The 17,767-nt window shown below is 45.3% G+C and overlaps 1 protein-coding gene across 5 annotated transcripts in view; it reads right to left on the reverse strand.

The window, feature by feature from the left end:
* Positions 1-5,396, reverse strand: part of MID2 (midline 2) — a 101,857-nt gene extending 96,461 nt beyond the window's left edge. Inside the window, exon 1 of one of the 5 annotated variants that reach the window (XM_081792977.1) lies at positions 5,316-5,396. Coding sequence is in view for 2 of the 5 variants with exons in the window: in XM_081792976.1 (XP_081649102.1) it covers positions 4,682-4,685 (4 nt within the window). In the remaining 3 variants the exon portion in view is untranslated. Of the gene's footprint in view, positions 1-4,038; positions 4,149-4,584; positions 5,020-5,315 lie in introns of those variants that run through there. The other 4 variants (XM_081792976.1, XM_081792979.1, XM_081792980.1 and 1 more) reach the window with 4 other exon arrangements.
* Between the last annotated feature and the right edge of the window lie 12,371 nt (positions 5,397-17,767).

Here is a 17,767-nt window from a genome sequence, read left to right on the forward strand (position 1 = left end):
CATGAATTTGTGGTTCATGGGTTCGAGCCCTGCATTGGGCTCTGTGCTGACAGCTCAGAGCCTGGAACCTGCTTTGGTTTGTGTTTCTCCCTGGCTCTCTGTACCTCCTTGGCTCTCTCTCTCTCTCAAAAATAAATAGACATTAAAAACATTTTTAATAAAAAAATGAATATCACAATAGCAGAACAAAAAAGTCCTAAATTTACTACAAATGCGGGAGATTAATGTAGGGAACCAAGGAAAGGATTTGCCAAGGTGACACATGATAATTGACAGGAATCCTAAGTATAGTTCATAACACCTTTATCTTAATGCGAAATACACTGGCAGTTGCAAGGTTGGAGAACAAACTTAATCTACCTTCTGCTACGAGTACAGGTTTCCATCTAGGACTGCTTTTCCCAACCTATCTAACCCAGTGAAATATTTGCAAATCTTTAAATGCTCAGCGACACACCTGGATGGGAAGTCCTCTCTACTTCTACAGGATAAAATTGGCAATATATGTATGTAGGGCATACTGTTGAATGTTAGGCTGAGAGCACCCCAAGTTCAGGTCAGAAACAAGGGACAGAGAACAGAAGCCTATTTGAAATCAAGCTTCTACTCCCTGGGGAATCACATGGATCCTAGCAACACTGAACAAAGGGCTATAGACAAAGCAATTGAGGATTCGGACCGTAAACCATTTTGCTATCTCTGGGCCGTATACATTCAGACACGTCACTGTCTTACATTAGTGTTGTCTACCATGCCTGGACATTATGTTCCTAACTGGAAAAACTGTAAATGCTGAAATTTTCCTTTTCAGGAGGATTTTCGTTTGTATAATGGGTTTGTTATCAGATCATTTGGTCTCTGTAAGAGAAAAGATCCAAAGCCTGGGGATGCTGTTCATCAACCAGTGGAGTCTGACCTGCAGGAAAGAGTATGAGACAAAGCCCAAGGTCAAGCAGTCATAGCTCTGCAAGGAGACAAGAACCCAAGTAGGCTAAGTCTTACTAAGGATATTTTGCTAACCCACTTAAACCGAACCCACACCCTTGTGTGCACTCAGGTGAGCCCTACATGGAGCAGGGAGTGGTGGGATGTTGGTACATTGCTCCAAACCCCTCCACCACTCATACTTTAACCATCTAGCAGTGTTAGAAGCTCATAGGATTTCTAAGGGAAATGCAGGAACTGGGCGATCGATTACTGAAAAAATTATGTCCATCTATGGTCAATGGAGAAGGGGAAGATGGAAAAGGAGAAATAGTAGGAGGAGCCACAGACCTCTAGTGCCTGTGGAAGACTTTTAGGAGAGCTTTCATTGATGGAAAATAGGAAAACATACTGATCCTTGGAAGAGAGGGGAAATAAAGAGGGGGCTAGTAGTTTGCACAGGGGGCTAATTGGGAGTTGGAGTTTCTGGTCCCAACACCACTGATCTGGTCTTCCCATTCATTAGCATGATCCAATATGCTGGTTGAGAAACTTCTCTAGTCTCTTCCCTACACTGCTCAGTGATGAACACAACATTTTTCAAGAGACCCGAAATACAGAGATTCCCGCAATACCATCTGGGTACCAACACTACATTCCTCAAAAAGTGAACCACGGGAGACCCTTTTGAACTGCTGTGTATCCAGCAACAACATGTTACACGTCATAATCTGACAATGCCATGCCCTAAGTCAAGACCCCCAGCTCAAGTGAGGAGGCGTTTCTCAAACACAGTGCCCTGTCTTCCCCTTTGCACGCAAAAGAAGATGAAAAATGCGAAACAGAAATGGAGCACCCCCTGGCCTCCACTAGCAGCTAAATCACATGGCCCCACAGCTAGGGAGTTACCAAGATCCCTAAAGATTGAATGACAGACACACAAGAGGCCAATCAGGTACCTCTGGGAACACCCATTCGAGACACACTCATGCCTCAGCCCTGCCTTTGCCTCTTTTGGGGGGCTCTGTGTCCCTGGTGGGAAAGAGAGAACCTGAGTGCTAAGAGACAGACAGAAAAGAGGGCATTCTCCCCCTCTTCACCACGCCAGTGGGGTTTGCTGAGTAGCAAAGACATACTCCTTCTGCTGTTTCCTTCTCAACTGTCATGGTGCCAGCAGATTTTATGGGAGGAGGGATGAGGGAATGGACGGGCTCACTACCCAGAGCAATTTTTGGATGCAATTATGAGACTCCACTGGCACTGCTTTAGGATCTGCAAGTTGGAGCAAGTTGCCCTGCTCTTAGAGGAGGGATTAACTAAACCAATTTCAGCTAAATCAATTTGCACTGTTCAGATGATACTGTTCATGAAGCAACCAAGTCACTCTGATTTGTGGCAGGGCTTCCCAGGGGTGGCCCTGCAAGGTACAACATGCTCAAGGAGAAGTCTAGCAGTCATGAGAGAGGGAGGGGGAAAATTACCCCCTTCATGTCCCTAAGCCTCTACCCCTGCCTCACTCCTCCCTGTCCTGCTCCTGGAGCTGCAAGTATGGAGGCAGGCCTCAAATAAGCAGGACAAAATACCAGGCCAAGACTGGGGCCTCAGCCCAGCCAGCAGAGGACTCTTCACATTGTAGGTGCTTAATAAATACAGTTGACTCACCGCTGGTAGATGCTAATCATGCTTATATTGCCATGCCTGAAATGATTTCTGCCACTTTTCAGTAGAAATTAACTGCCCCCATACAGGCTAAAAATGGGTGAGGTTATGTTTTCAAAGGGAGTCTGACTCAGATTGTTGGGTTGGAGTACATTAGATATGATTTAAGCCTTGACTTAAAATAATCACTCTTACTCTGTATGCCTAGTGTTATGCATGTTTTCATTCAGTCGTAGATGCATTAGGAACAAAAACAAAACAAAACAAAAGAGACATGGGACCTAAGTATGCTGATAGATTTGGCTCCCAGGGGGGCTAATAATGGCAAATGAAGGTTTCTAGTAAACTGGGGTTCCTACTTACACCCAGTCAAATCCATTATCCCAATAAAAGGTAAATGAAGTACTTTATTTGAAAAGTATAATGCTGAGTGTTTATAGAACCCTTTCATCTTCAAAGGACCAAGCCGAGACTCACAATACCCAGCACACAATATTATGCCTTTTACACAAGTGCATCAACTATGAAAGAAAGGTCATAGGAATGTCCTAAGGCCAAAAAGCCAAAGTAACATCAGATTTGGGGTAAACTCTCTGATCTTCCTGACTCCTAGACCTGTACTTCCACCACACAAATCAAGTCATGAGGAACAATCAGGAAAAATATAATTCACATCATGTATCTGTATTATGTTAATTGATTGGGCAGGAATATATATAAATAGCAAAGACTGTTTCCCCCTGGGGGCAGTGATGAGTGGAGAGGGGTGAAAAGCGGGATGTGAGGGTTGGGGTAATCAGCTGGGGTTAAGCCAGACAGAGGGGAGGGAATCTCCCCATTCAGCATTCCCCTTCTATTGGAACATTGCCAGAGAAGTGATGAGAGAGAATACTGGGAGGGAACAGAATAGGGTTAAAGGCAGCCCTTATGGCCCAACTTGAGAATCCAAGGAATCAACCCACACACATTACATGTCTATTTACACAGTCTCCACTATATTCCTGCATAAGGGCTCCTGCTCACAAACACACAATCATCACTATCCACTCACCCCACACTCAGAAATCCTCAAAAAGGCAAACTGGTTGAGAAGCAAGAGGCTGCAGAGCTGGGAGGCAGAGCACACGGGTTGATGGGGGGCACTCTGGGGAATGGGTGGGTTCTGGTGGGAGATTTGGGTGGGCAGGTAGATGTGTGAGGAGGCAGGAAGAAGGCAATTGAACGTGAAGGTGGGTAGGGAAGTGTGGAAGAGAGAAAGTGGAGAAACCAAAGACCCCAGGATCCCAATGTCCTTCTCTGCGGGGTTGGGGGGTGGGGGGCGAGCCCTCCAAGAAATAATGTGCTATACACACAGTACTAAGTAACCTAAACCTTATCATCACCAAAAATGTTTCTGAAAATCGACTCCGCCGTTATTTACTTAATTCTTACGAGCCAGGAATGGAAAAACCCCACCTCTCCCCGGTTCGGTGGCAGTCTGTCCTCTGGACAAATGTTAAGTTTTCCCTCTCCCACTGAGCCGGTTTCGCAGCTAGGCCAGAAATAAGGAACCACCCAGACGGAGACCGGAGGATCGCTGCCCTGGCAGAAAAGGGATTAAGTTTCACGGGGCCTCCCCGCCGGCAGGGTGTCCGCAGCATCTCGGGCTGCTGCGGCAGCCACCGCCGGGCGGATGGCCGGCCGAGGGGCGCCGCCCGGGCCGAGGAGGCTGCGGGCCGCGGGAGCGTGGGAAGGCGGCGGTGCCCTTTCCCAGACTCGCGCCCAGGCGCCGGGGAGCCGCTCGACCGCCCGCGCCGGGCCGGCCGGTGCGCTGGAGGCCTCGGGCAGCCCCGGCCCCGCACCCCGGAGTGCAAACTCCTTCCCAAGAGGGCAGCGACGGGCGCCCCGGCCAGGCCGGGGGCCGCCGCCGTCGCGGCCGCCGCCACCTCCAGCCCCGCGGGCCCCGTCACCCCGCCCCGCCGAGCCCCAGAGTCCTCGGCCCGCGCCGGGCCCCAGCGGCACCTGAGAGGCGGCCGGAGCGGGAGCCGGAGCCCGGGCCGAGCCCAACGCGGGCGGTGGCGCTCGGCTCCCGGGGCCGCGGTGAGTGGGCGCGTTTTACCCATAGCGTTCCCGGGTGCCAGCCATCTCCTTGGCGCGCCCGAGGGCGCCGGGCTCTCGCCTGCCTCCGCTGGGAGCTGGCTCGGGCTCCGGCGCGAGCTCCCCGACCGCCGCCGCCGCCGCCGCCGCTCTAGGCCGCCGCCCGCCTTCGCTGCCGCCGCCGCCGCCGCCGCCGCGCAGCAGCCTGGATCCGCCCGCCCGCGCGGCCCGCCAGGGACAGCGCGGCGGCCGCGACGCTACCGTGGCTGGCTCTCCCGAGCCAAACTTAAGAGTTTTCGCCCCTCAGTCCAGGGGCAGCACCATGACACCACGGCGGCACCACACTGTCATTTCCGCCGCCGCAGAGGGAAAAAAAAAAAAAAAAAAAGGCAATCCCTACGAAAAGGGGGGTGGGGGGCAAACAGGGTTACAGGGCTGGGGCTGACGCCCTGAGGGAGCACTGGGAAGGGCCCCGGCAGCAGGGGTGCTCGGCCACCTTCTCCGGCTCACCTTCCGCCGCCCCCGCCGCTCCCAGCTCCCCCAGCCCCTCCTGTGGAGGCGCATCTACATGTTTTCTCCCCTGGCAGGAGTGACCGGAGAAACCTGAGCAAGCAAAGACAGCGAGTGGGTGGGGTTCGGGTTACTACTGTACCTACCAGCTGATTCCAGCAGCCTTTTCTCCAGCGCCCTGTCATCTTGAAGGAAGACACACGGAGACGGGCCCGGGCGGGCGTGTGTGTGTGCGAGAGAGAGAGAGAGAGAGAGAGAGAGGGCGAGAGCGAGCGAGCGCAGAATGTGTGTGAAATGCAGGATTGGAAGACTATGGCCAAACTCTTCTCCCACCCGCCAAACCCCTGGTCCCACAAACCACCGGGTTAGAGCATCGAAAAGGCTGCTGCAACCGCAAGAAGAGAGTGCCTAGGTCCACCGCACAGGTCCTCAGATGAAGCTGCTGGATGCAAAGTTAACTACAGAGTAAAACAAAAATAGTGGAGGAGACAGAAAAAGGCAGACAATTGAAGGAAACCCAACCCCTCTTTCTTTTTACAAAGGGAGAATGGCTAGGTTTTATTGGCCCTGGGCAGAAGTTGTGGGGATGGATTAAAGCCACAAAAATTTAAAAACAAAACAAAGCAAAACAAAAGAAAGTACGGTTTCATTTGCACATTCAAATCTTTGATGGGCAAAACCAGAGAGTCATTAAAGAGGACAATGGGACAGATGCCAGCTACCCAGGTACAATGTCGCTAATAAGCTAATGGGTTCATCTGGAACCGGAAGCCTCATTAGTCTGGAGCCAGTGTGTTGGCTGACCTGTCATTGGCTGGGAGACCACCACCCCACGCAAAAGGAGGATGGGAGAGTGAAGAAGGAGGAGGCCCTAGAGAAGATTCTGTACCTAGCATGAGGTAAAAGAGGAGATTAAGGGGCAAGAAGACAGAAAATGGGAGGAAACACCCCCCTCTCACATAGGCCTCCCATTAAGGCGCACGGAAAGGAGTCCAGAAAAATTAAGGTAGTTCTGGGTGTATCCCATCAGGGAACCAATAGCAATTAGCCAACACCCCTGTTAAACAATGTGCTAGAGATCACTGAGGTGGAAACAAAGGCAAAAATCACAACCAGGCTATCCTGATGAAAGTCTGACCCTAAGAGAAATAAAAGTTAATGAGTCACACCGAAAGCACAAGCAACGAAAGCAAAAAGAGACAGGTGGGACTACATCAGACTTAAAAAGTTCTGCACAGCAAAAGAACACAAATGGAGAGCAAATTTGGCAAACCATACATCTGATAAGGGGTTAGTATCCAAAATATACGAAGAACTCCCACAACCCAATAACAAAACAAATAACCCAACTAAAAAATTGGCAGGGGTGCCTGGGTAGCTCAGTCAGTTGAGTGGCTGACTTAGGCTCTGGTCTTGATCTCGCAGTTCGTGAGCCCGAGCCCCAGGTCGGGCTCTGTGCTGACAGCTCAGAGCCTGGAACTTGCTTTGGTTTCTGTGTCTCCCTCTCTCTCTGCTCCTCCCCCACTCACACTCTGTCTCTCTCTCAAAAAATAAATAATAAACACAAAAAATTTTTAAAACGGGCAAAGCACTTGAATAGGCATTTCTTCAAAGAAGATAGACAAATGACCAAGCATATGAAAAGATACTTAATATCAGTAATCATCAGAAAAAATGCAAATGCAATGAAGTATCACCTCACACTGGATAGTATGGTTGTTATTTAAAAATAAGCAACTGAACAGAAAATAATAAGTGTTGCTGAGGATCTGGAGAAATTGGAACCTTTGTACACTGTTGGTGGGAATGTAAAATGGCGCAGCCACTATGGAAAACAGTATAGGAGTTCCTCAAAAAATTAAAAAGAGCTACCATATGCATTAGCAATCCCATCTCTGGAAATATATCCAAAAGACTTGAAAGCAAAATCTCAAAGAGGTATTTGCACCCTCACATTCATTGCAGCACTATTAACAGTAAACAAGAGATAGAAGCAACCTAAATGTCCATGGACAGATTAAAGGATAAAGAAAATGTGGCATATATGTACAGTAGAATGTGGTATGTAAGGGCTCCTGGGTGGCTCAGTCGGTTAAACATCTGACTTTGATTTCAGCTCAGGTCATGATCTCACAGTTCCTGAGTTTGAGCCCTGCATCTGGCTCTGCACTGATCATGTGGAGCCTGCTTGGGATCCTCTCTCTCTCTCTGCCCCTCCCCCACATGCATACACACACACTCTATCTGTCTTTCTATCCCTCAAAAATAAATAAATAAATTTTAAACATTTTTTAAATAAAAAAAAGAATATGGCATATACAAGTCAGCCTGAAAAAAGAAGGAAATCCCATCACATGCTGAGACATGGATGAATCTTGAGGATAATGTGCTAAGTGAAACAAGTCAGTCACAGAAGGACAAAAACTGCATGATTCCTCTTATAGGAGGTATCTAAAATAAACTCATAGAAACTGAAAGTAGCACAGTGGGTGCGGTGAGGAGGTTGTTGTTCTATGGATGTAGAGTTTCAATCATGCAGGATTCGGGGTTCCGGAGGGTTCTGGGGAATCTGTTGCACAACAATGTGCACGTGGTTGACAATATTGTACTGTACCCTAAGAAATTGTTGAGAGGGTGAATTCTATGTTCTGTGTTTTTTGCCACAATGAAACATTTATTTTTTCAAAAGCTGAGTCAGAAGTAAACTGATCCTAGCCTAATGGAGGAGGGAATAAATAAGAATTTTTTTTTTATTCTTACAGCTTATTTATTTTGAGAGAGAGAGCATGCACAAGTGAGCAGTGGAGAGGCAGAGAGAGAAGAGAGAGAATCCCTAGCAGGCTCTGCGGTGCCAGCGCAGAGCCCAATGTGGGGCTCAAACCCATGAACCATGAGATCATGACCTGAGCCGAAATCAACAGACACTCAACCAATTGAGCCATCCAGGTGCCCAAGAATGTATATCTCATATATTTATCTCTCTCAAATATTGTTAAATGAAAAAAGCAAGTGATGTATGGTTTGCTATTCCTGTGTAAAAAAAGTGGGAGGGTATATGTCTAAGCATGCTTATATATGCATAGACTCTGCAGAAAGATACCTAAAAAATTGATTACACTGATTTCCTGGGGGTCAAGCATAGGAGGAAGTACTTAACATTGTATATGCCCTTTTGTAGTGTTTGAATTTTTTTTTAATAATGTCCATGTATTACCTTTTTGGAAACAACTTTAAAGGAACAAGTTGCATAGAGACAGAATAGAGAATAGAGGTTACCAGGGACTGAAGGAAAGGGAGAATAGGGAGTTACTGTTTAATGGTTACACAGTTTCTATTTGGAATAAGGAGAAAGTGCTGGAACTAGATAGTGGCGGGGCTTATACAGCATTGTGAATGTACTAACTGCCACTGAACTGTACACCCAAAAATGGCTAAAATGGCAACTTTTATGTTATACATGTTACCACAGTAAACAATTTTTTGAATTAGAAGAACAAGGAGGTATATAGAACAGGTAGAGATGGTTGTATTTGTGTAAGAAAATATACAGTTGACCTTGAACTACATGGGTCCACTTATACACAGATTTCTTTACAGTATAGTACTTTAATGTATTTTCCTTACTATTTTCTTAATTATATTTTCTTTTCTTTAGTTTACTTTATTTTAAGAATACAGCTGGGGCACCTGGTTGGCTCAGTTGGTTAAGTGTCTGACTCTTGATTTCCATTCAGGTCATGATCTCACTGTTCATGAGATGGAGCCCTGACTTGGGCTTGGCACTGGGCATGGAGTCTGCTTAGGATTCTCTCTTTCCCTCTGCCCCTCCCCCACACATGCACACTGTCTGTCTCTCTCTCTCAAAAAAAAAAAAAAAAAAAAAAGAATACAGCTATATTGTACACCCGAAACTCATATAACACTGTATGTTAACTATACTGGAATTAAAAGAAAAACTTAATAAAAAAAATGTTGAACAAAAAAAGAATACAGTATATAACGCTAATAACATACAAAATATACATTAATCGGTGGTTTATGTTATCAGTAAGGCTTCCAGTTGACAGTAGACTATTAGTTAAATTTCGGGGGAGTCAAAATTATACACGGATCTACAACTGCACAGGACTCTGTGCTTCTAACTTCTATGTTGTCCAAGGGCCAACCTATGTACATTCTGGGTAAATGCGTAGAAGAGAACTTGAGAGCATGCTACAAATAGCATAAGCCTGGAATTATAGGGGGTATTGAGAGGATTTTTCAGGTTTGATTCTATGTATGTTTTAATTGCTTAAATATCCTACAATGAGCATTTCTTTTATAGTGAAAGAATTTTTTAATTTTTTTAATGTTTATTTTTGAGAGAGAGAGAGAGCACGAGTGGGGGAGGGACAGAGAGAGAGGGAGACACAGAATACGAAGCATGCTCCAGGCTCTGAGCTATCAGCACAGAGCCTGGGGCAGGGCTTGAACTCACAAACTGTGAGATCATGACCTGAGCCAAAGCTGGACGCTTAACCAACTGAGCTACCCAGGCGCCCGTGTAGTGAAAATTTTTTTTAGGTTATGTCTCACAAAAACCCCAGGTTGAGTCAGAAGTCAATCAATCCCTTAGAATTCTTTAACCTCACTGGATGATCTCTGCAGAGAGCTAGAGAATTTTCTAAAACACAAAGTGACTACTTTGTCGCAGACCCCAGAACCAAACCAGCTAGCTCTTGCCAGGACTGTCATTAAGAGGACATTTGCTTTTGGGGCACCTGGGTGGCTCAGTCGGTTAAGCATCTGACTCTTGGTTTTGGCTCAGGTCATGATCTCAGGGTTCATGAGTTCAAGCCCTGCATTAGGCTCTGTGCTGACAGCACGGAGCCTGCTTGGGATTCTCTCTCTCCCTCTCTCTCTGCTCCTCCCCCATTCGTTCTGTCTCTATCAAAATAAATAAATAGCTTTAAAGAGGACATTTGCTTTTATTTTTTTTTTTATTTTTTTAATCTTTAATTTATTTTTGAGAGAGAGGGTGAGTTGGGGAGGGGCAGAGAGAGGAGAGAGAGACACACACAGAATCTGAAGCATGCTCTAGGTTCTAGGCTCTGAGCTATCAGCACAGAGCCCGACTCAGGACTCGAGCACATGAACCACAGGATCATGACCTGAGCCAAAGTCAGACATTTAACCGACTGAGCCACCCAGGCACCCCAAGAGAACAATTGCTTTCAATAAAGACCTTTACCATTCTTCAGAGGCTGCTGTCTCCTTCACTTTTTACCAGTCTCCCCTCCACCTGAGTATCCAGTGCTTTCAAGCTAGTCCCTCTGACTGACCAGAGCTCTATACAGAGTGCTGGAACCCTATCTTCCCTCCCCAGACAGCGGCCCATATTCGGGACCTTTCCTTTCCCTAGTCAAAACTGAAAACAGCTTCTGGGTCCCTTTCACCAAAGATCTTACTGATTAAGGATTTCAATCGACTAATTTGAGCTAAATGTTAATAGCTTCGTTTGTCTCTCTATGACTAGATAATGTTTTAATTTTAACAGAGGCCTTCAATGTATTAACTCAAAGGAATGACTAATAGTGTGTGTGGGTGGGTATGAGGGGGTGGGGGAGATTTTGCTAATCACATCACATAAGCAGCTGCTTTGGAAATATCCCCACGTTCAGTGGTTTTATGCAAATTATCACTGTAAATGTATTAAAGTACATGTTTTGTATCTGGCAGGAGATGCAAAATGGGCTGTGAGTATGTGATGAAATTATTTGTTTATAATTATTTAATGGTTACCTTTGTATATAACATGCATTGATCCTATTACCAAAATAAATCAGGCCCATGGGGGGGGGGGAAAGACGTTTGACAGATTCAGCTTGAGGTGTTTAATTGAATCAATCTGAAGCTGACTCACCACACCACAGTCCTAGAGTATGAAAGGGACAGTTCATGGGCTCTTTTTTTTTCAGCTAAGAATTGGCGAGGGGGAGAGGCAGAATGGCTCCAGATACTTTCTACAGAGAGAAGCACAGAGCCCGGTCTGTTTCAGAAGGAAAAAAACAGAGAACGGAGATTTTGTTGCACCAGAGAATTGTTGCTTCTGCAGAAGGGAACCTTCATACTGCTCTCAAAAGAAGCAGCTAGTTGTCTGAAATCCAGAGGTTTACCAAAGGCTTTTCTAACTAGGGAGCTCTTAACAGGATGGTGAGAAGAAAGGTACTTTGGCAAAGGCCCATCAATAGGACATTGTTCTAAAACTAGTTGTGAACCGGGCATTTCATGGCTTAAGAAACAGTGATTAAAAATAACTAGGGGGGGGCCTGGGTGGCTCAGTCGGTTGGGCGTCCGACTTCGGCTCAGGTCATGATCTCACGGTTCATGGGTTCGAGCCCCACATCGGGCTCTGTGCTGACAGCGCAGAGCCTGGAGCCTGCTTCAGATTCTGTGTCTCCCTCTCTCTCTGACCCTCCCCCGTTCATGCTCTGTCTCTCTCTGTCTCAAAAATAAATAAACATTAAAAAAAAATTAAAAAAAAATAACTAGGTTTCCAGCATGCAGAAATGGCATGTTCCTGATACTTCTTACTCCTTTGATCTATAATTTGGTATTGTTTTTTCTTAATTTTGTAATTCCTCCAAATTGATGTTTGTTACAAGAAACGCACATCTTTGATATACACATTACATCACCAAGTATTTTCCTGGAGTCTTTCCTGGGTCTTCATGCCCTAGCCCAAACGTTCTCACTGACCATGCCTTCCTAACCACCACACCAGGTCACTTAGAGTCTGACTTCTGACACCACAGTCTCCTGGTTTTTCCCCCATCTTGCTGCCTGTTCCTCAAGCTCTGTCGTTTCCTCCTCCTCCTGGTCTTCTGTCTCCAAAGGTTGGTTTGTCCCAAGGCTCCGTCCTTGGTCCTATTCTTACTCTGCACTCACCCCCTTGGTGACCTCCCCCCTAATCCCATGGTTTTCAGTACAATCCCCATTTTATCTCTCTAGCTCATACCTCTCCCTTGAGTCCAGACTTGCTTAGCCACCTGGCTATTTTACATCTCCATGTGGATGCTTCGTAACTGAATGTAACTGAAGGAGAACTCTTGGTTTCTACTCCTCCCCATTTCAGTAAATGGCATCACTCAGCTGTTTAACACCAGACCCTGGGATGTTACCCTTGCCACCCTCTCCTCTCCCCAACACCCAGCATTCAATCCATCAAGTCTTGTTTTGGTCTCCCCACTTCCACTTTTGACTCCTTGCAATCAATACTGTGGCCAGAATGATCTTGTTTTGTTTTTTTTTTTTTAACGTTTATTCATTTTTGAGAAACAGAGAGACAGAATGTGAGCAGGGGAGGGGCAGAGAGAGAGTGGGAGACACAGAATTCAAAGCAGGCCCCAGGCTCTGAGCGGTCAGCACAGAGCCCGACAAGGGGCTCAAACCCATGAACCATGAGATCCTGACCTGAGCCAAAGTCTGAAACTTAACCAACTGAGCCACCCAGGCACCCCGAGAATGATCTTCTTTTTTAAGTTTATTTATTTATTTTGAGAAAGACAGAGACAGCTTGAGTGGGGCAGGAGCAGAGAGAGAGGGGAGAGAGAGAATCTCAAGCAGGCTCTGAGCTGCCAATGCAGAGCCTGATGAGGGGCTCGAACCCACAAAGCTGCAAAATCATGACCTGAGCCGAAACCAAAAGTCTGACTCTTAACCGACTGAGCCACCCAGGTGCCCTTAGAGTGATCTTTTTAAAATGGAAATCCAATATTTTACTCCCTCCCCTCACTGCCATTAGAGTAAAATTCAAATTGCTTACTGTGATCTATCAAACTTGGCATTAGCTGACCCCTGCCTACCTCTCCAACCTTATCCTATTCCACTCTCGTTCTTACTGTAGTCCAAACACACTGGCACTCTGACATGCCTTGAACCACAAGCTCTTGGCTACCGCAGGAGCTTTGCATGTTCTCTTCCCTCAGCTGGATACTCTTCCTTCTACTCAACACATGGTTGTCTAATTCCTTCTCTTAAGTTACATATCACCTACTCAGGGAAGCCCTCCCTGACTACCTTATCTAAAGTAACCCCTTCACATTATTCTCTAATACAACACCCTATTTATTTCCTTCAGGTTACTTATCACTAGCTAAAATTACCATATGTGTTTATTATATGCCTTCCTCCATATTCATACACACTAGCATATACATTCCACAAGAGCAAGAACCTTGTCTATCTCCATCACTGGCATATCTCCAACGCTTAGAACACTACCCAGTTCATGGCAGGTGCTAATATTTCCTGAATGAATGGCAATAAGCAGGAAAGAGTGTGCTCCAGAGATGATCTTTGTTACAGAATCACAGAATTACCCCAATCTTCAGTCTGAAATGAAAATATCACACATGGAAAGAAACTCTTGGCAGAAACTAGGACATTTGTAGCAGATTCATGCCAGGAGGCCAGACACATTACTCAGGGCCTCGACTGCCTACATGCCAGCAATTTTCAAACTGACTCAAGAAACACTAGAGCCCCTCAAGATATTAACTGGTGTTCTGAGAAAAAAAAGAATGTGATCAAATAAATTTAGGAAATGCTGTGCCCTGAATCTCCTTTTCAGAGGCACAGCACACATTAGCATATCAATAAGAAGTCCTACCAGACATAAAACCTATTTTAGCTTTATTTCACATTTCCCAAATATGTTTGACCATGGAACTTTTATATTCTTCTCACTTACTAATATGTCATAGGACACTAGCATCTCTCAAAATACAGTTTTGAAAATGGTGTTGAGGGGCGCCTGGGTGGCACAGTCGGTTAAGCGTCCGACTTCAGCCAGGTCACGATCTCGCGGTCCGTGAGTTCGAGCCCCGCGTCAGGCTCTGGGCTGATGGCTTGGAGCCTGGAGCCTGTTTCCGATTCTGTGTCTCCCTCTCTCTCTGCCCCTCCCCCGTTCATGCTCTGTCTCTCTCTGTCCCAAAAAAAAAAAAAAAAAAAAAAAAAACGTTGAAAATGGTGTTGATGTAGATATATAGATATAGATATGTAGGTTGTTATATATATACAGGGCTCCCCTGCTATCTGAAGGTACAATGTTCCTGTGAAACCTCTCTTAAGCTGAAATGACAATTTCAAACAAATGGCAGTAGCAAAGAAGCAATTAGCACTAAATTATAGGGAAATTTTTTGAGACCCCCAAAATAACCTCTCTTAGGCTTTTCTGATACCTTAGAAAAGATAACGGATCTTGCTAACAGATGCACAAAATAAGTCACAATAGGGGTGCCTGGGTGGCTCAGTCAATTGTCCGACTTTGGCTTGAGTTCAAGCCCAACATTGGACTCTCTGCTGTCAGCGTGGAGGCTGCTTCAGATCTTCTGTCCCACCATCTCTCTGCCCCTCCCCACTGGCTCTCTCTCTCAAAAAAAAAAAAAAAATTTTTTAAAAATAAGTCAAGATGAAGCACAGAAACTCACAAACCCAGTTCAAAGCTATGGCAACTTGATGCTGAGATACTGAGTGTGGTTCCAGGGGAAGGAGCTAGTTAGGCAGCGTCTCTCTTGCTGCTCAGGATGCTTCCTGCCTCTATAAGAGCTCACTTGAAAACACTAAACGCTGTTTTCGATTTTCATCTCTTTTTGTAAAAAAGAGAATCCTCTTCAGATTTTCTTTTTTTCATTAGTGAAAACAGATACTAACAGAAGTCTTTTGTGAATACAAAATGGTGTAATGTGAACTTCCAAAAAGCAGTGATACCTGTATAAGAGATTAACAGGGGTGCCTGGGTGGCTCAGTTGGTTAAGCGTCCCAGGTCATGATCTCGCAGTCCGTGAGTTCGAGCCCCACGTCGGGCTCTGTGCTGACAGCTCAGAGCCTGGAGCCTGCTTCAGATTCTGTGTCTCCCTCTCTCTCTGCCCCTCCCCCGTTCGTGCTTTGTCTCTCTCTCTCTCTCTCTCTCTCTCTCTCAAAAATAAATAAACCTCAAAAAAAATTTTAAGAGACTTTAACAAGAATTAACTTAATATCCAAGACAATAAATTCCAATTCAAAGGTATCAGTGAAATGAGGTCGAGATTCAAATTTTAAATAAGGCCTGGGGCACCTGGGTGGCTCAGTCAGTTAAGCCTCAGACTTCGGCTCGGGTCATGATCTCACAGTTGGTGAGTTCAAGCCCCGCATCGGGCTCTGTGCTGACAGCTTAGAACCTGGAGCCTGCTTCGAATTCTGTGTCTCACTCTCTCTCTGCTCCAAACCCGCTCATGCTCTGTCTCTCTCTCTCTCTCTCCTTCAAAAATAAATAAAAACATTAAAAAAATTAAATAAGGCCTGAATTAATCACTCCCTAGGCTACTTAGAATGTGCAAATAAAACGCGCAGATAAGATTGATGAACTACTGTCATTGAGAAATCATACACCTGGGAGAAGCACCGGTATCAGATCCTCCAGGACTAGAGATGAACTGTTTCAAACAGGGAAAGAAGGTGGATTTTTCAAACTACAGACCAGTGGGCTTAATATTGATTGGAGGCAAGATTAATACTACTCCTACTACCTATATCAGTACTTTTTTCTGTTCCTTGAACTCTTCAAGCTCAGCCCAGCATAGGGCCTTTGTATCTGCAGGGGTGGGCAAACTTTTTCTGTATCGAGCCAACAGTAAATGTTTTAGGCTTTGTGAGCCATATGGTCTCTGACACAACTACTCAGCTCCCAGCAAAGGCAGCCATAGACAGTGCATAAACAGTAAAGCTTTATTTACAAAAACAGGCTGTGGACCGGATTTGGCCCAAGGACTATAATTGGTCAACCTGGAGTGCACTTTGCCAGGATTGTTACATAGCTAATTTCTTTTTGTTCAGAATTTAGCTCAAACATCATATTCTCACAGTAAACCTTTCAAACTAAAGTAACTACAAGTTACAAAATCTTCTGATTTTCTTTCTTTCCATTGCACTTACCACTAACTTGTATTTTGTTGTGTATTGACTTGTCTCCATGCCCCCTCCACACCAGAATAATAACTAACATTTTTTGAGCTCTTATTATCTGCCTGACACTGTTCAAAGCATTTTACAGGCATTAGTTCTTTTAATCTTAATAATAACCTCCAGGCAATAATTCTTCATCTCCCTATTTTATAGATAAAGAAACTAAGGGTGAGATTAAGTAGTATATCCATGTGGTCACATAGTTAGCAGAGAGTGATTCCATGATTTAGACCCAGCTCATAAGCATTATGTTATTGTGATATTGTGATTTATAAGATATACATATTTGGGGGCCACCTGGGTGGCTCAGTTGGTTAAGTGTCTGACTTTGGCTGAGGTCATGATCTCACAGTTCTTGAGTTCGAGCCCCACATCAGGCTCTGCACTGACAGATCAAGGCTTGGAGCTTGCTTTGGTTTCTGTGTCTTCCTCTCTTTCTTTCTCTCTCTCTCTCTCAAAAATAAGTAAATAATAATAATAAAATAAAAGTAGCTATTGTTTTTCTTTAAAAAAAAAAAAAAGTGGCGGGGAGGCACCTGGGATGCTCAGTGGGTTAAGAAACCGACTTGGGCTCAGATCATGATCTCATGGTTTGTGGATTCAAGTCCTGAGTGGGGCTCTGCACTGACAGCTCAGAGCCTGGAGCTTGCTTTGGATTCTGTGTCTCCCTCTCTCTCTCTGCCTCTCCCCTGCTTGTGCTCTCTCTCTCTCTCTCTCTCTCTCAAAAATAAATAAACATTTTTTAAAAAGTAATATGAATTTGATCTTTGTCCCTATTTCTGGCACGAAGTTCATAAAACTCTTTGGAATTTCCTAAGTGATGAAAGCAGAAAAATATGTCTTTTGTTATGTTAATGAGGTGACTTTTGGACCACACCTAAGGATAAGGACTGCTTGCCAGGAGAAAGAACCACATGATTAGAGGGTTGTAACTTTCAGTTTCTCTTCCCCCACACCCCTGATGTCCAGGGAGGGGAAGGGCTGGAGGTTGAATCAATTGCCAATGGCCAGTGATTTAATGGATCATGGCTATGTAATGAAGCCAAAAGGACTGGGTTTGGAGAGCTTCCAGGTTGGTGATCACATGTAGATGCTGGGAGATTGGGATATGGGAGAGGGCACAGAATTTCTGCACCCCTTTCCACATACTTTGCCCTAGGCATCACTTCCATCTAGCTGTTCCTAAATTATATCTTTTTATAATAAACTGGTAATCTAGTAAGTAAAATGTTTCTCTGAGTTCTGAGCAAATTAATTGAACCGAAGAAGAGGGTTATTGGAACCTCCATCTATAGCCGGTGGATCTGAAGCACATGGGAGAATCTGGCCTTGTGATTGGCATCTGAAATGGGTGGCGGGGGGCAGTCTTGTAGGACTGAGCCCCTAACCAGTGGATTCTAACACTACATCTAGGTAGATAGTGTCAGAATTGAGTTGAATTATAGGATACTCAGCTGATGGTGTACCAAGAATCGCTTGGTGGTGTGGGGGAAAATATCCTGCCACACGTTGGAATTGGACTCAGAATCATAGCTATAGTGCATCTCAGTTATAAGCTCCATGAGAGCAGGGATTTTTGTCTGTCTGGTTTACTAATGATAAACCTAGAACAAAG

Source organism: Panthera onca, chromosome X (genome assembly GCF_046562875.1).
Source record: "Panthera onca isolate mPanOnc1 chromosome X, mPanOnc1 haplotype 2, whole genome shotgun sequence".
Taxonomy (NCBI): domain Eukaryota; kingdom Metazoa; phylum Chordata; class Mammalia; order Carnivora; family Felidae; genus Panthera; species Panthera onca.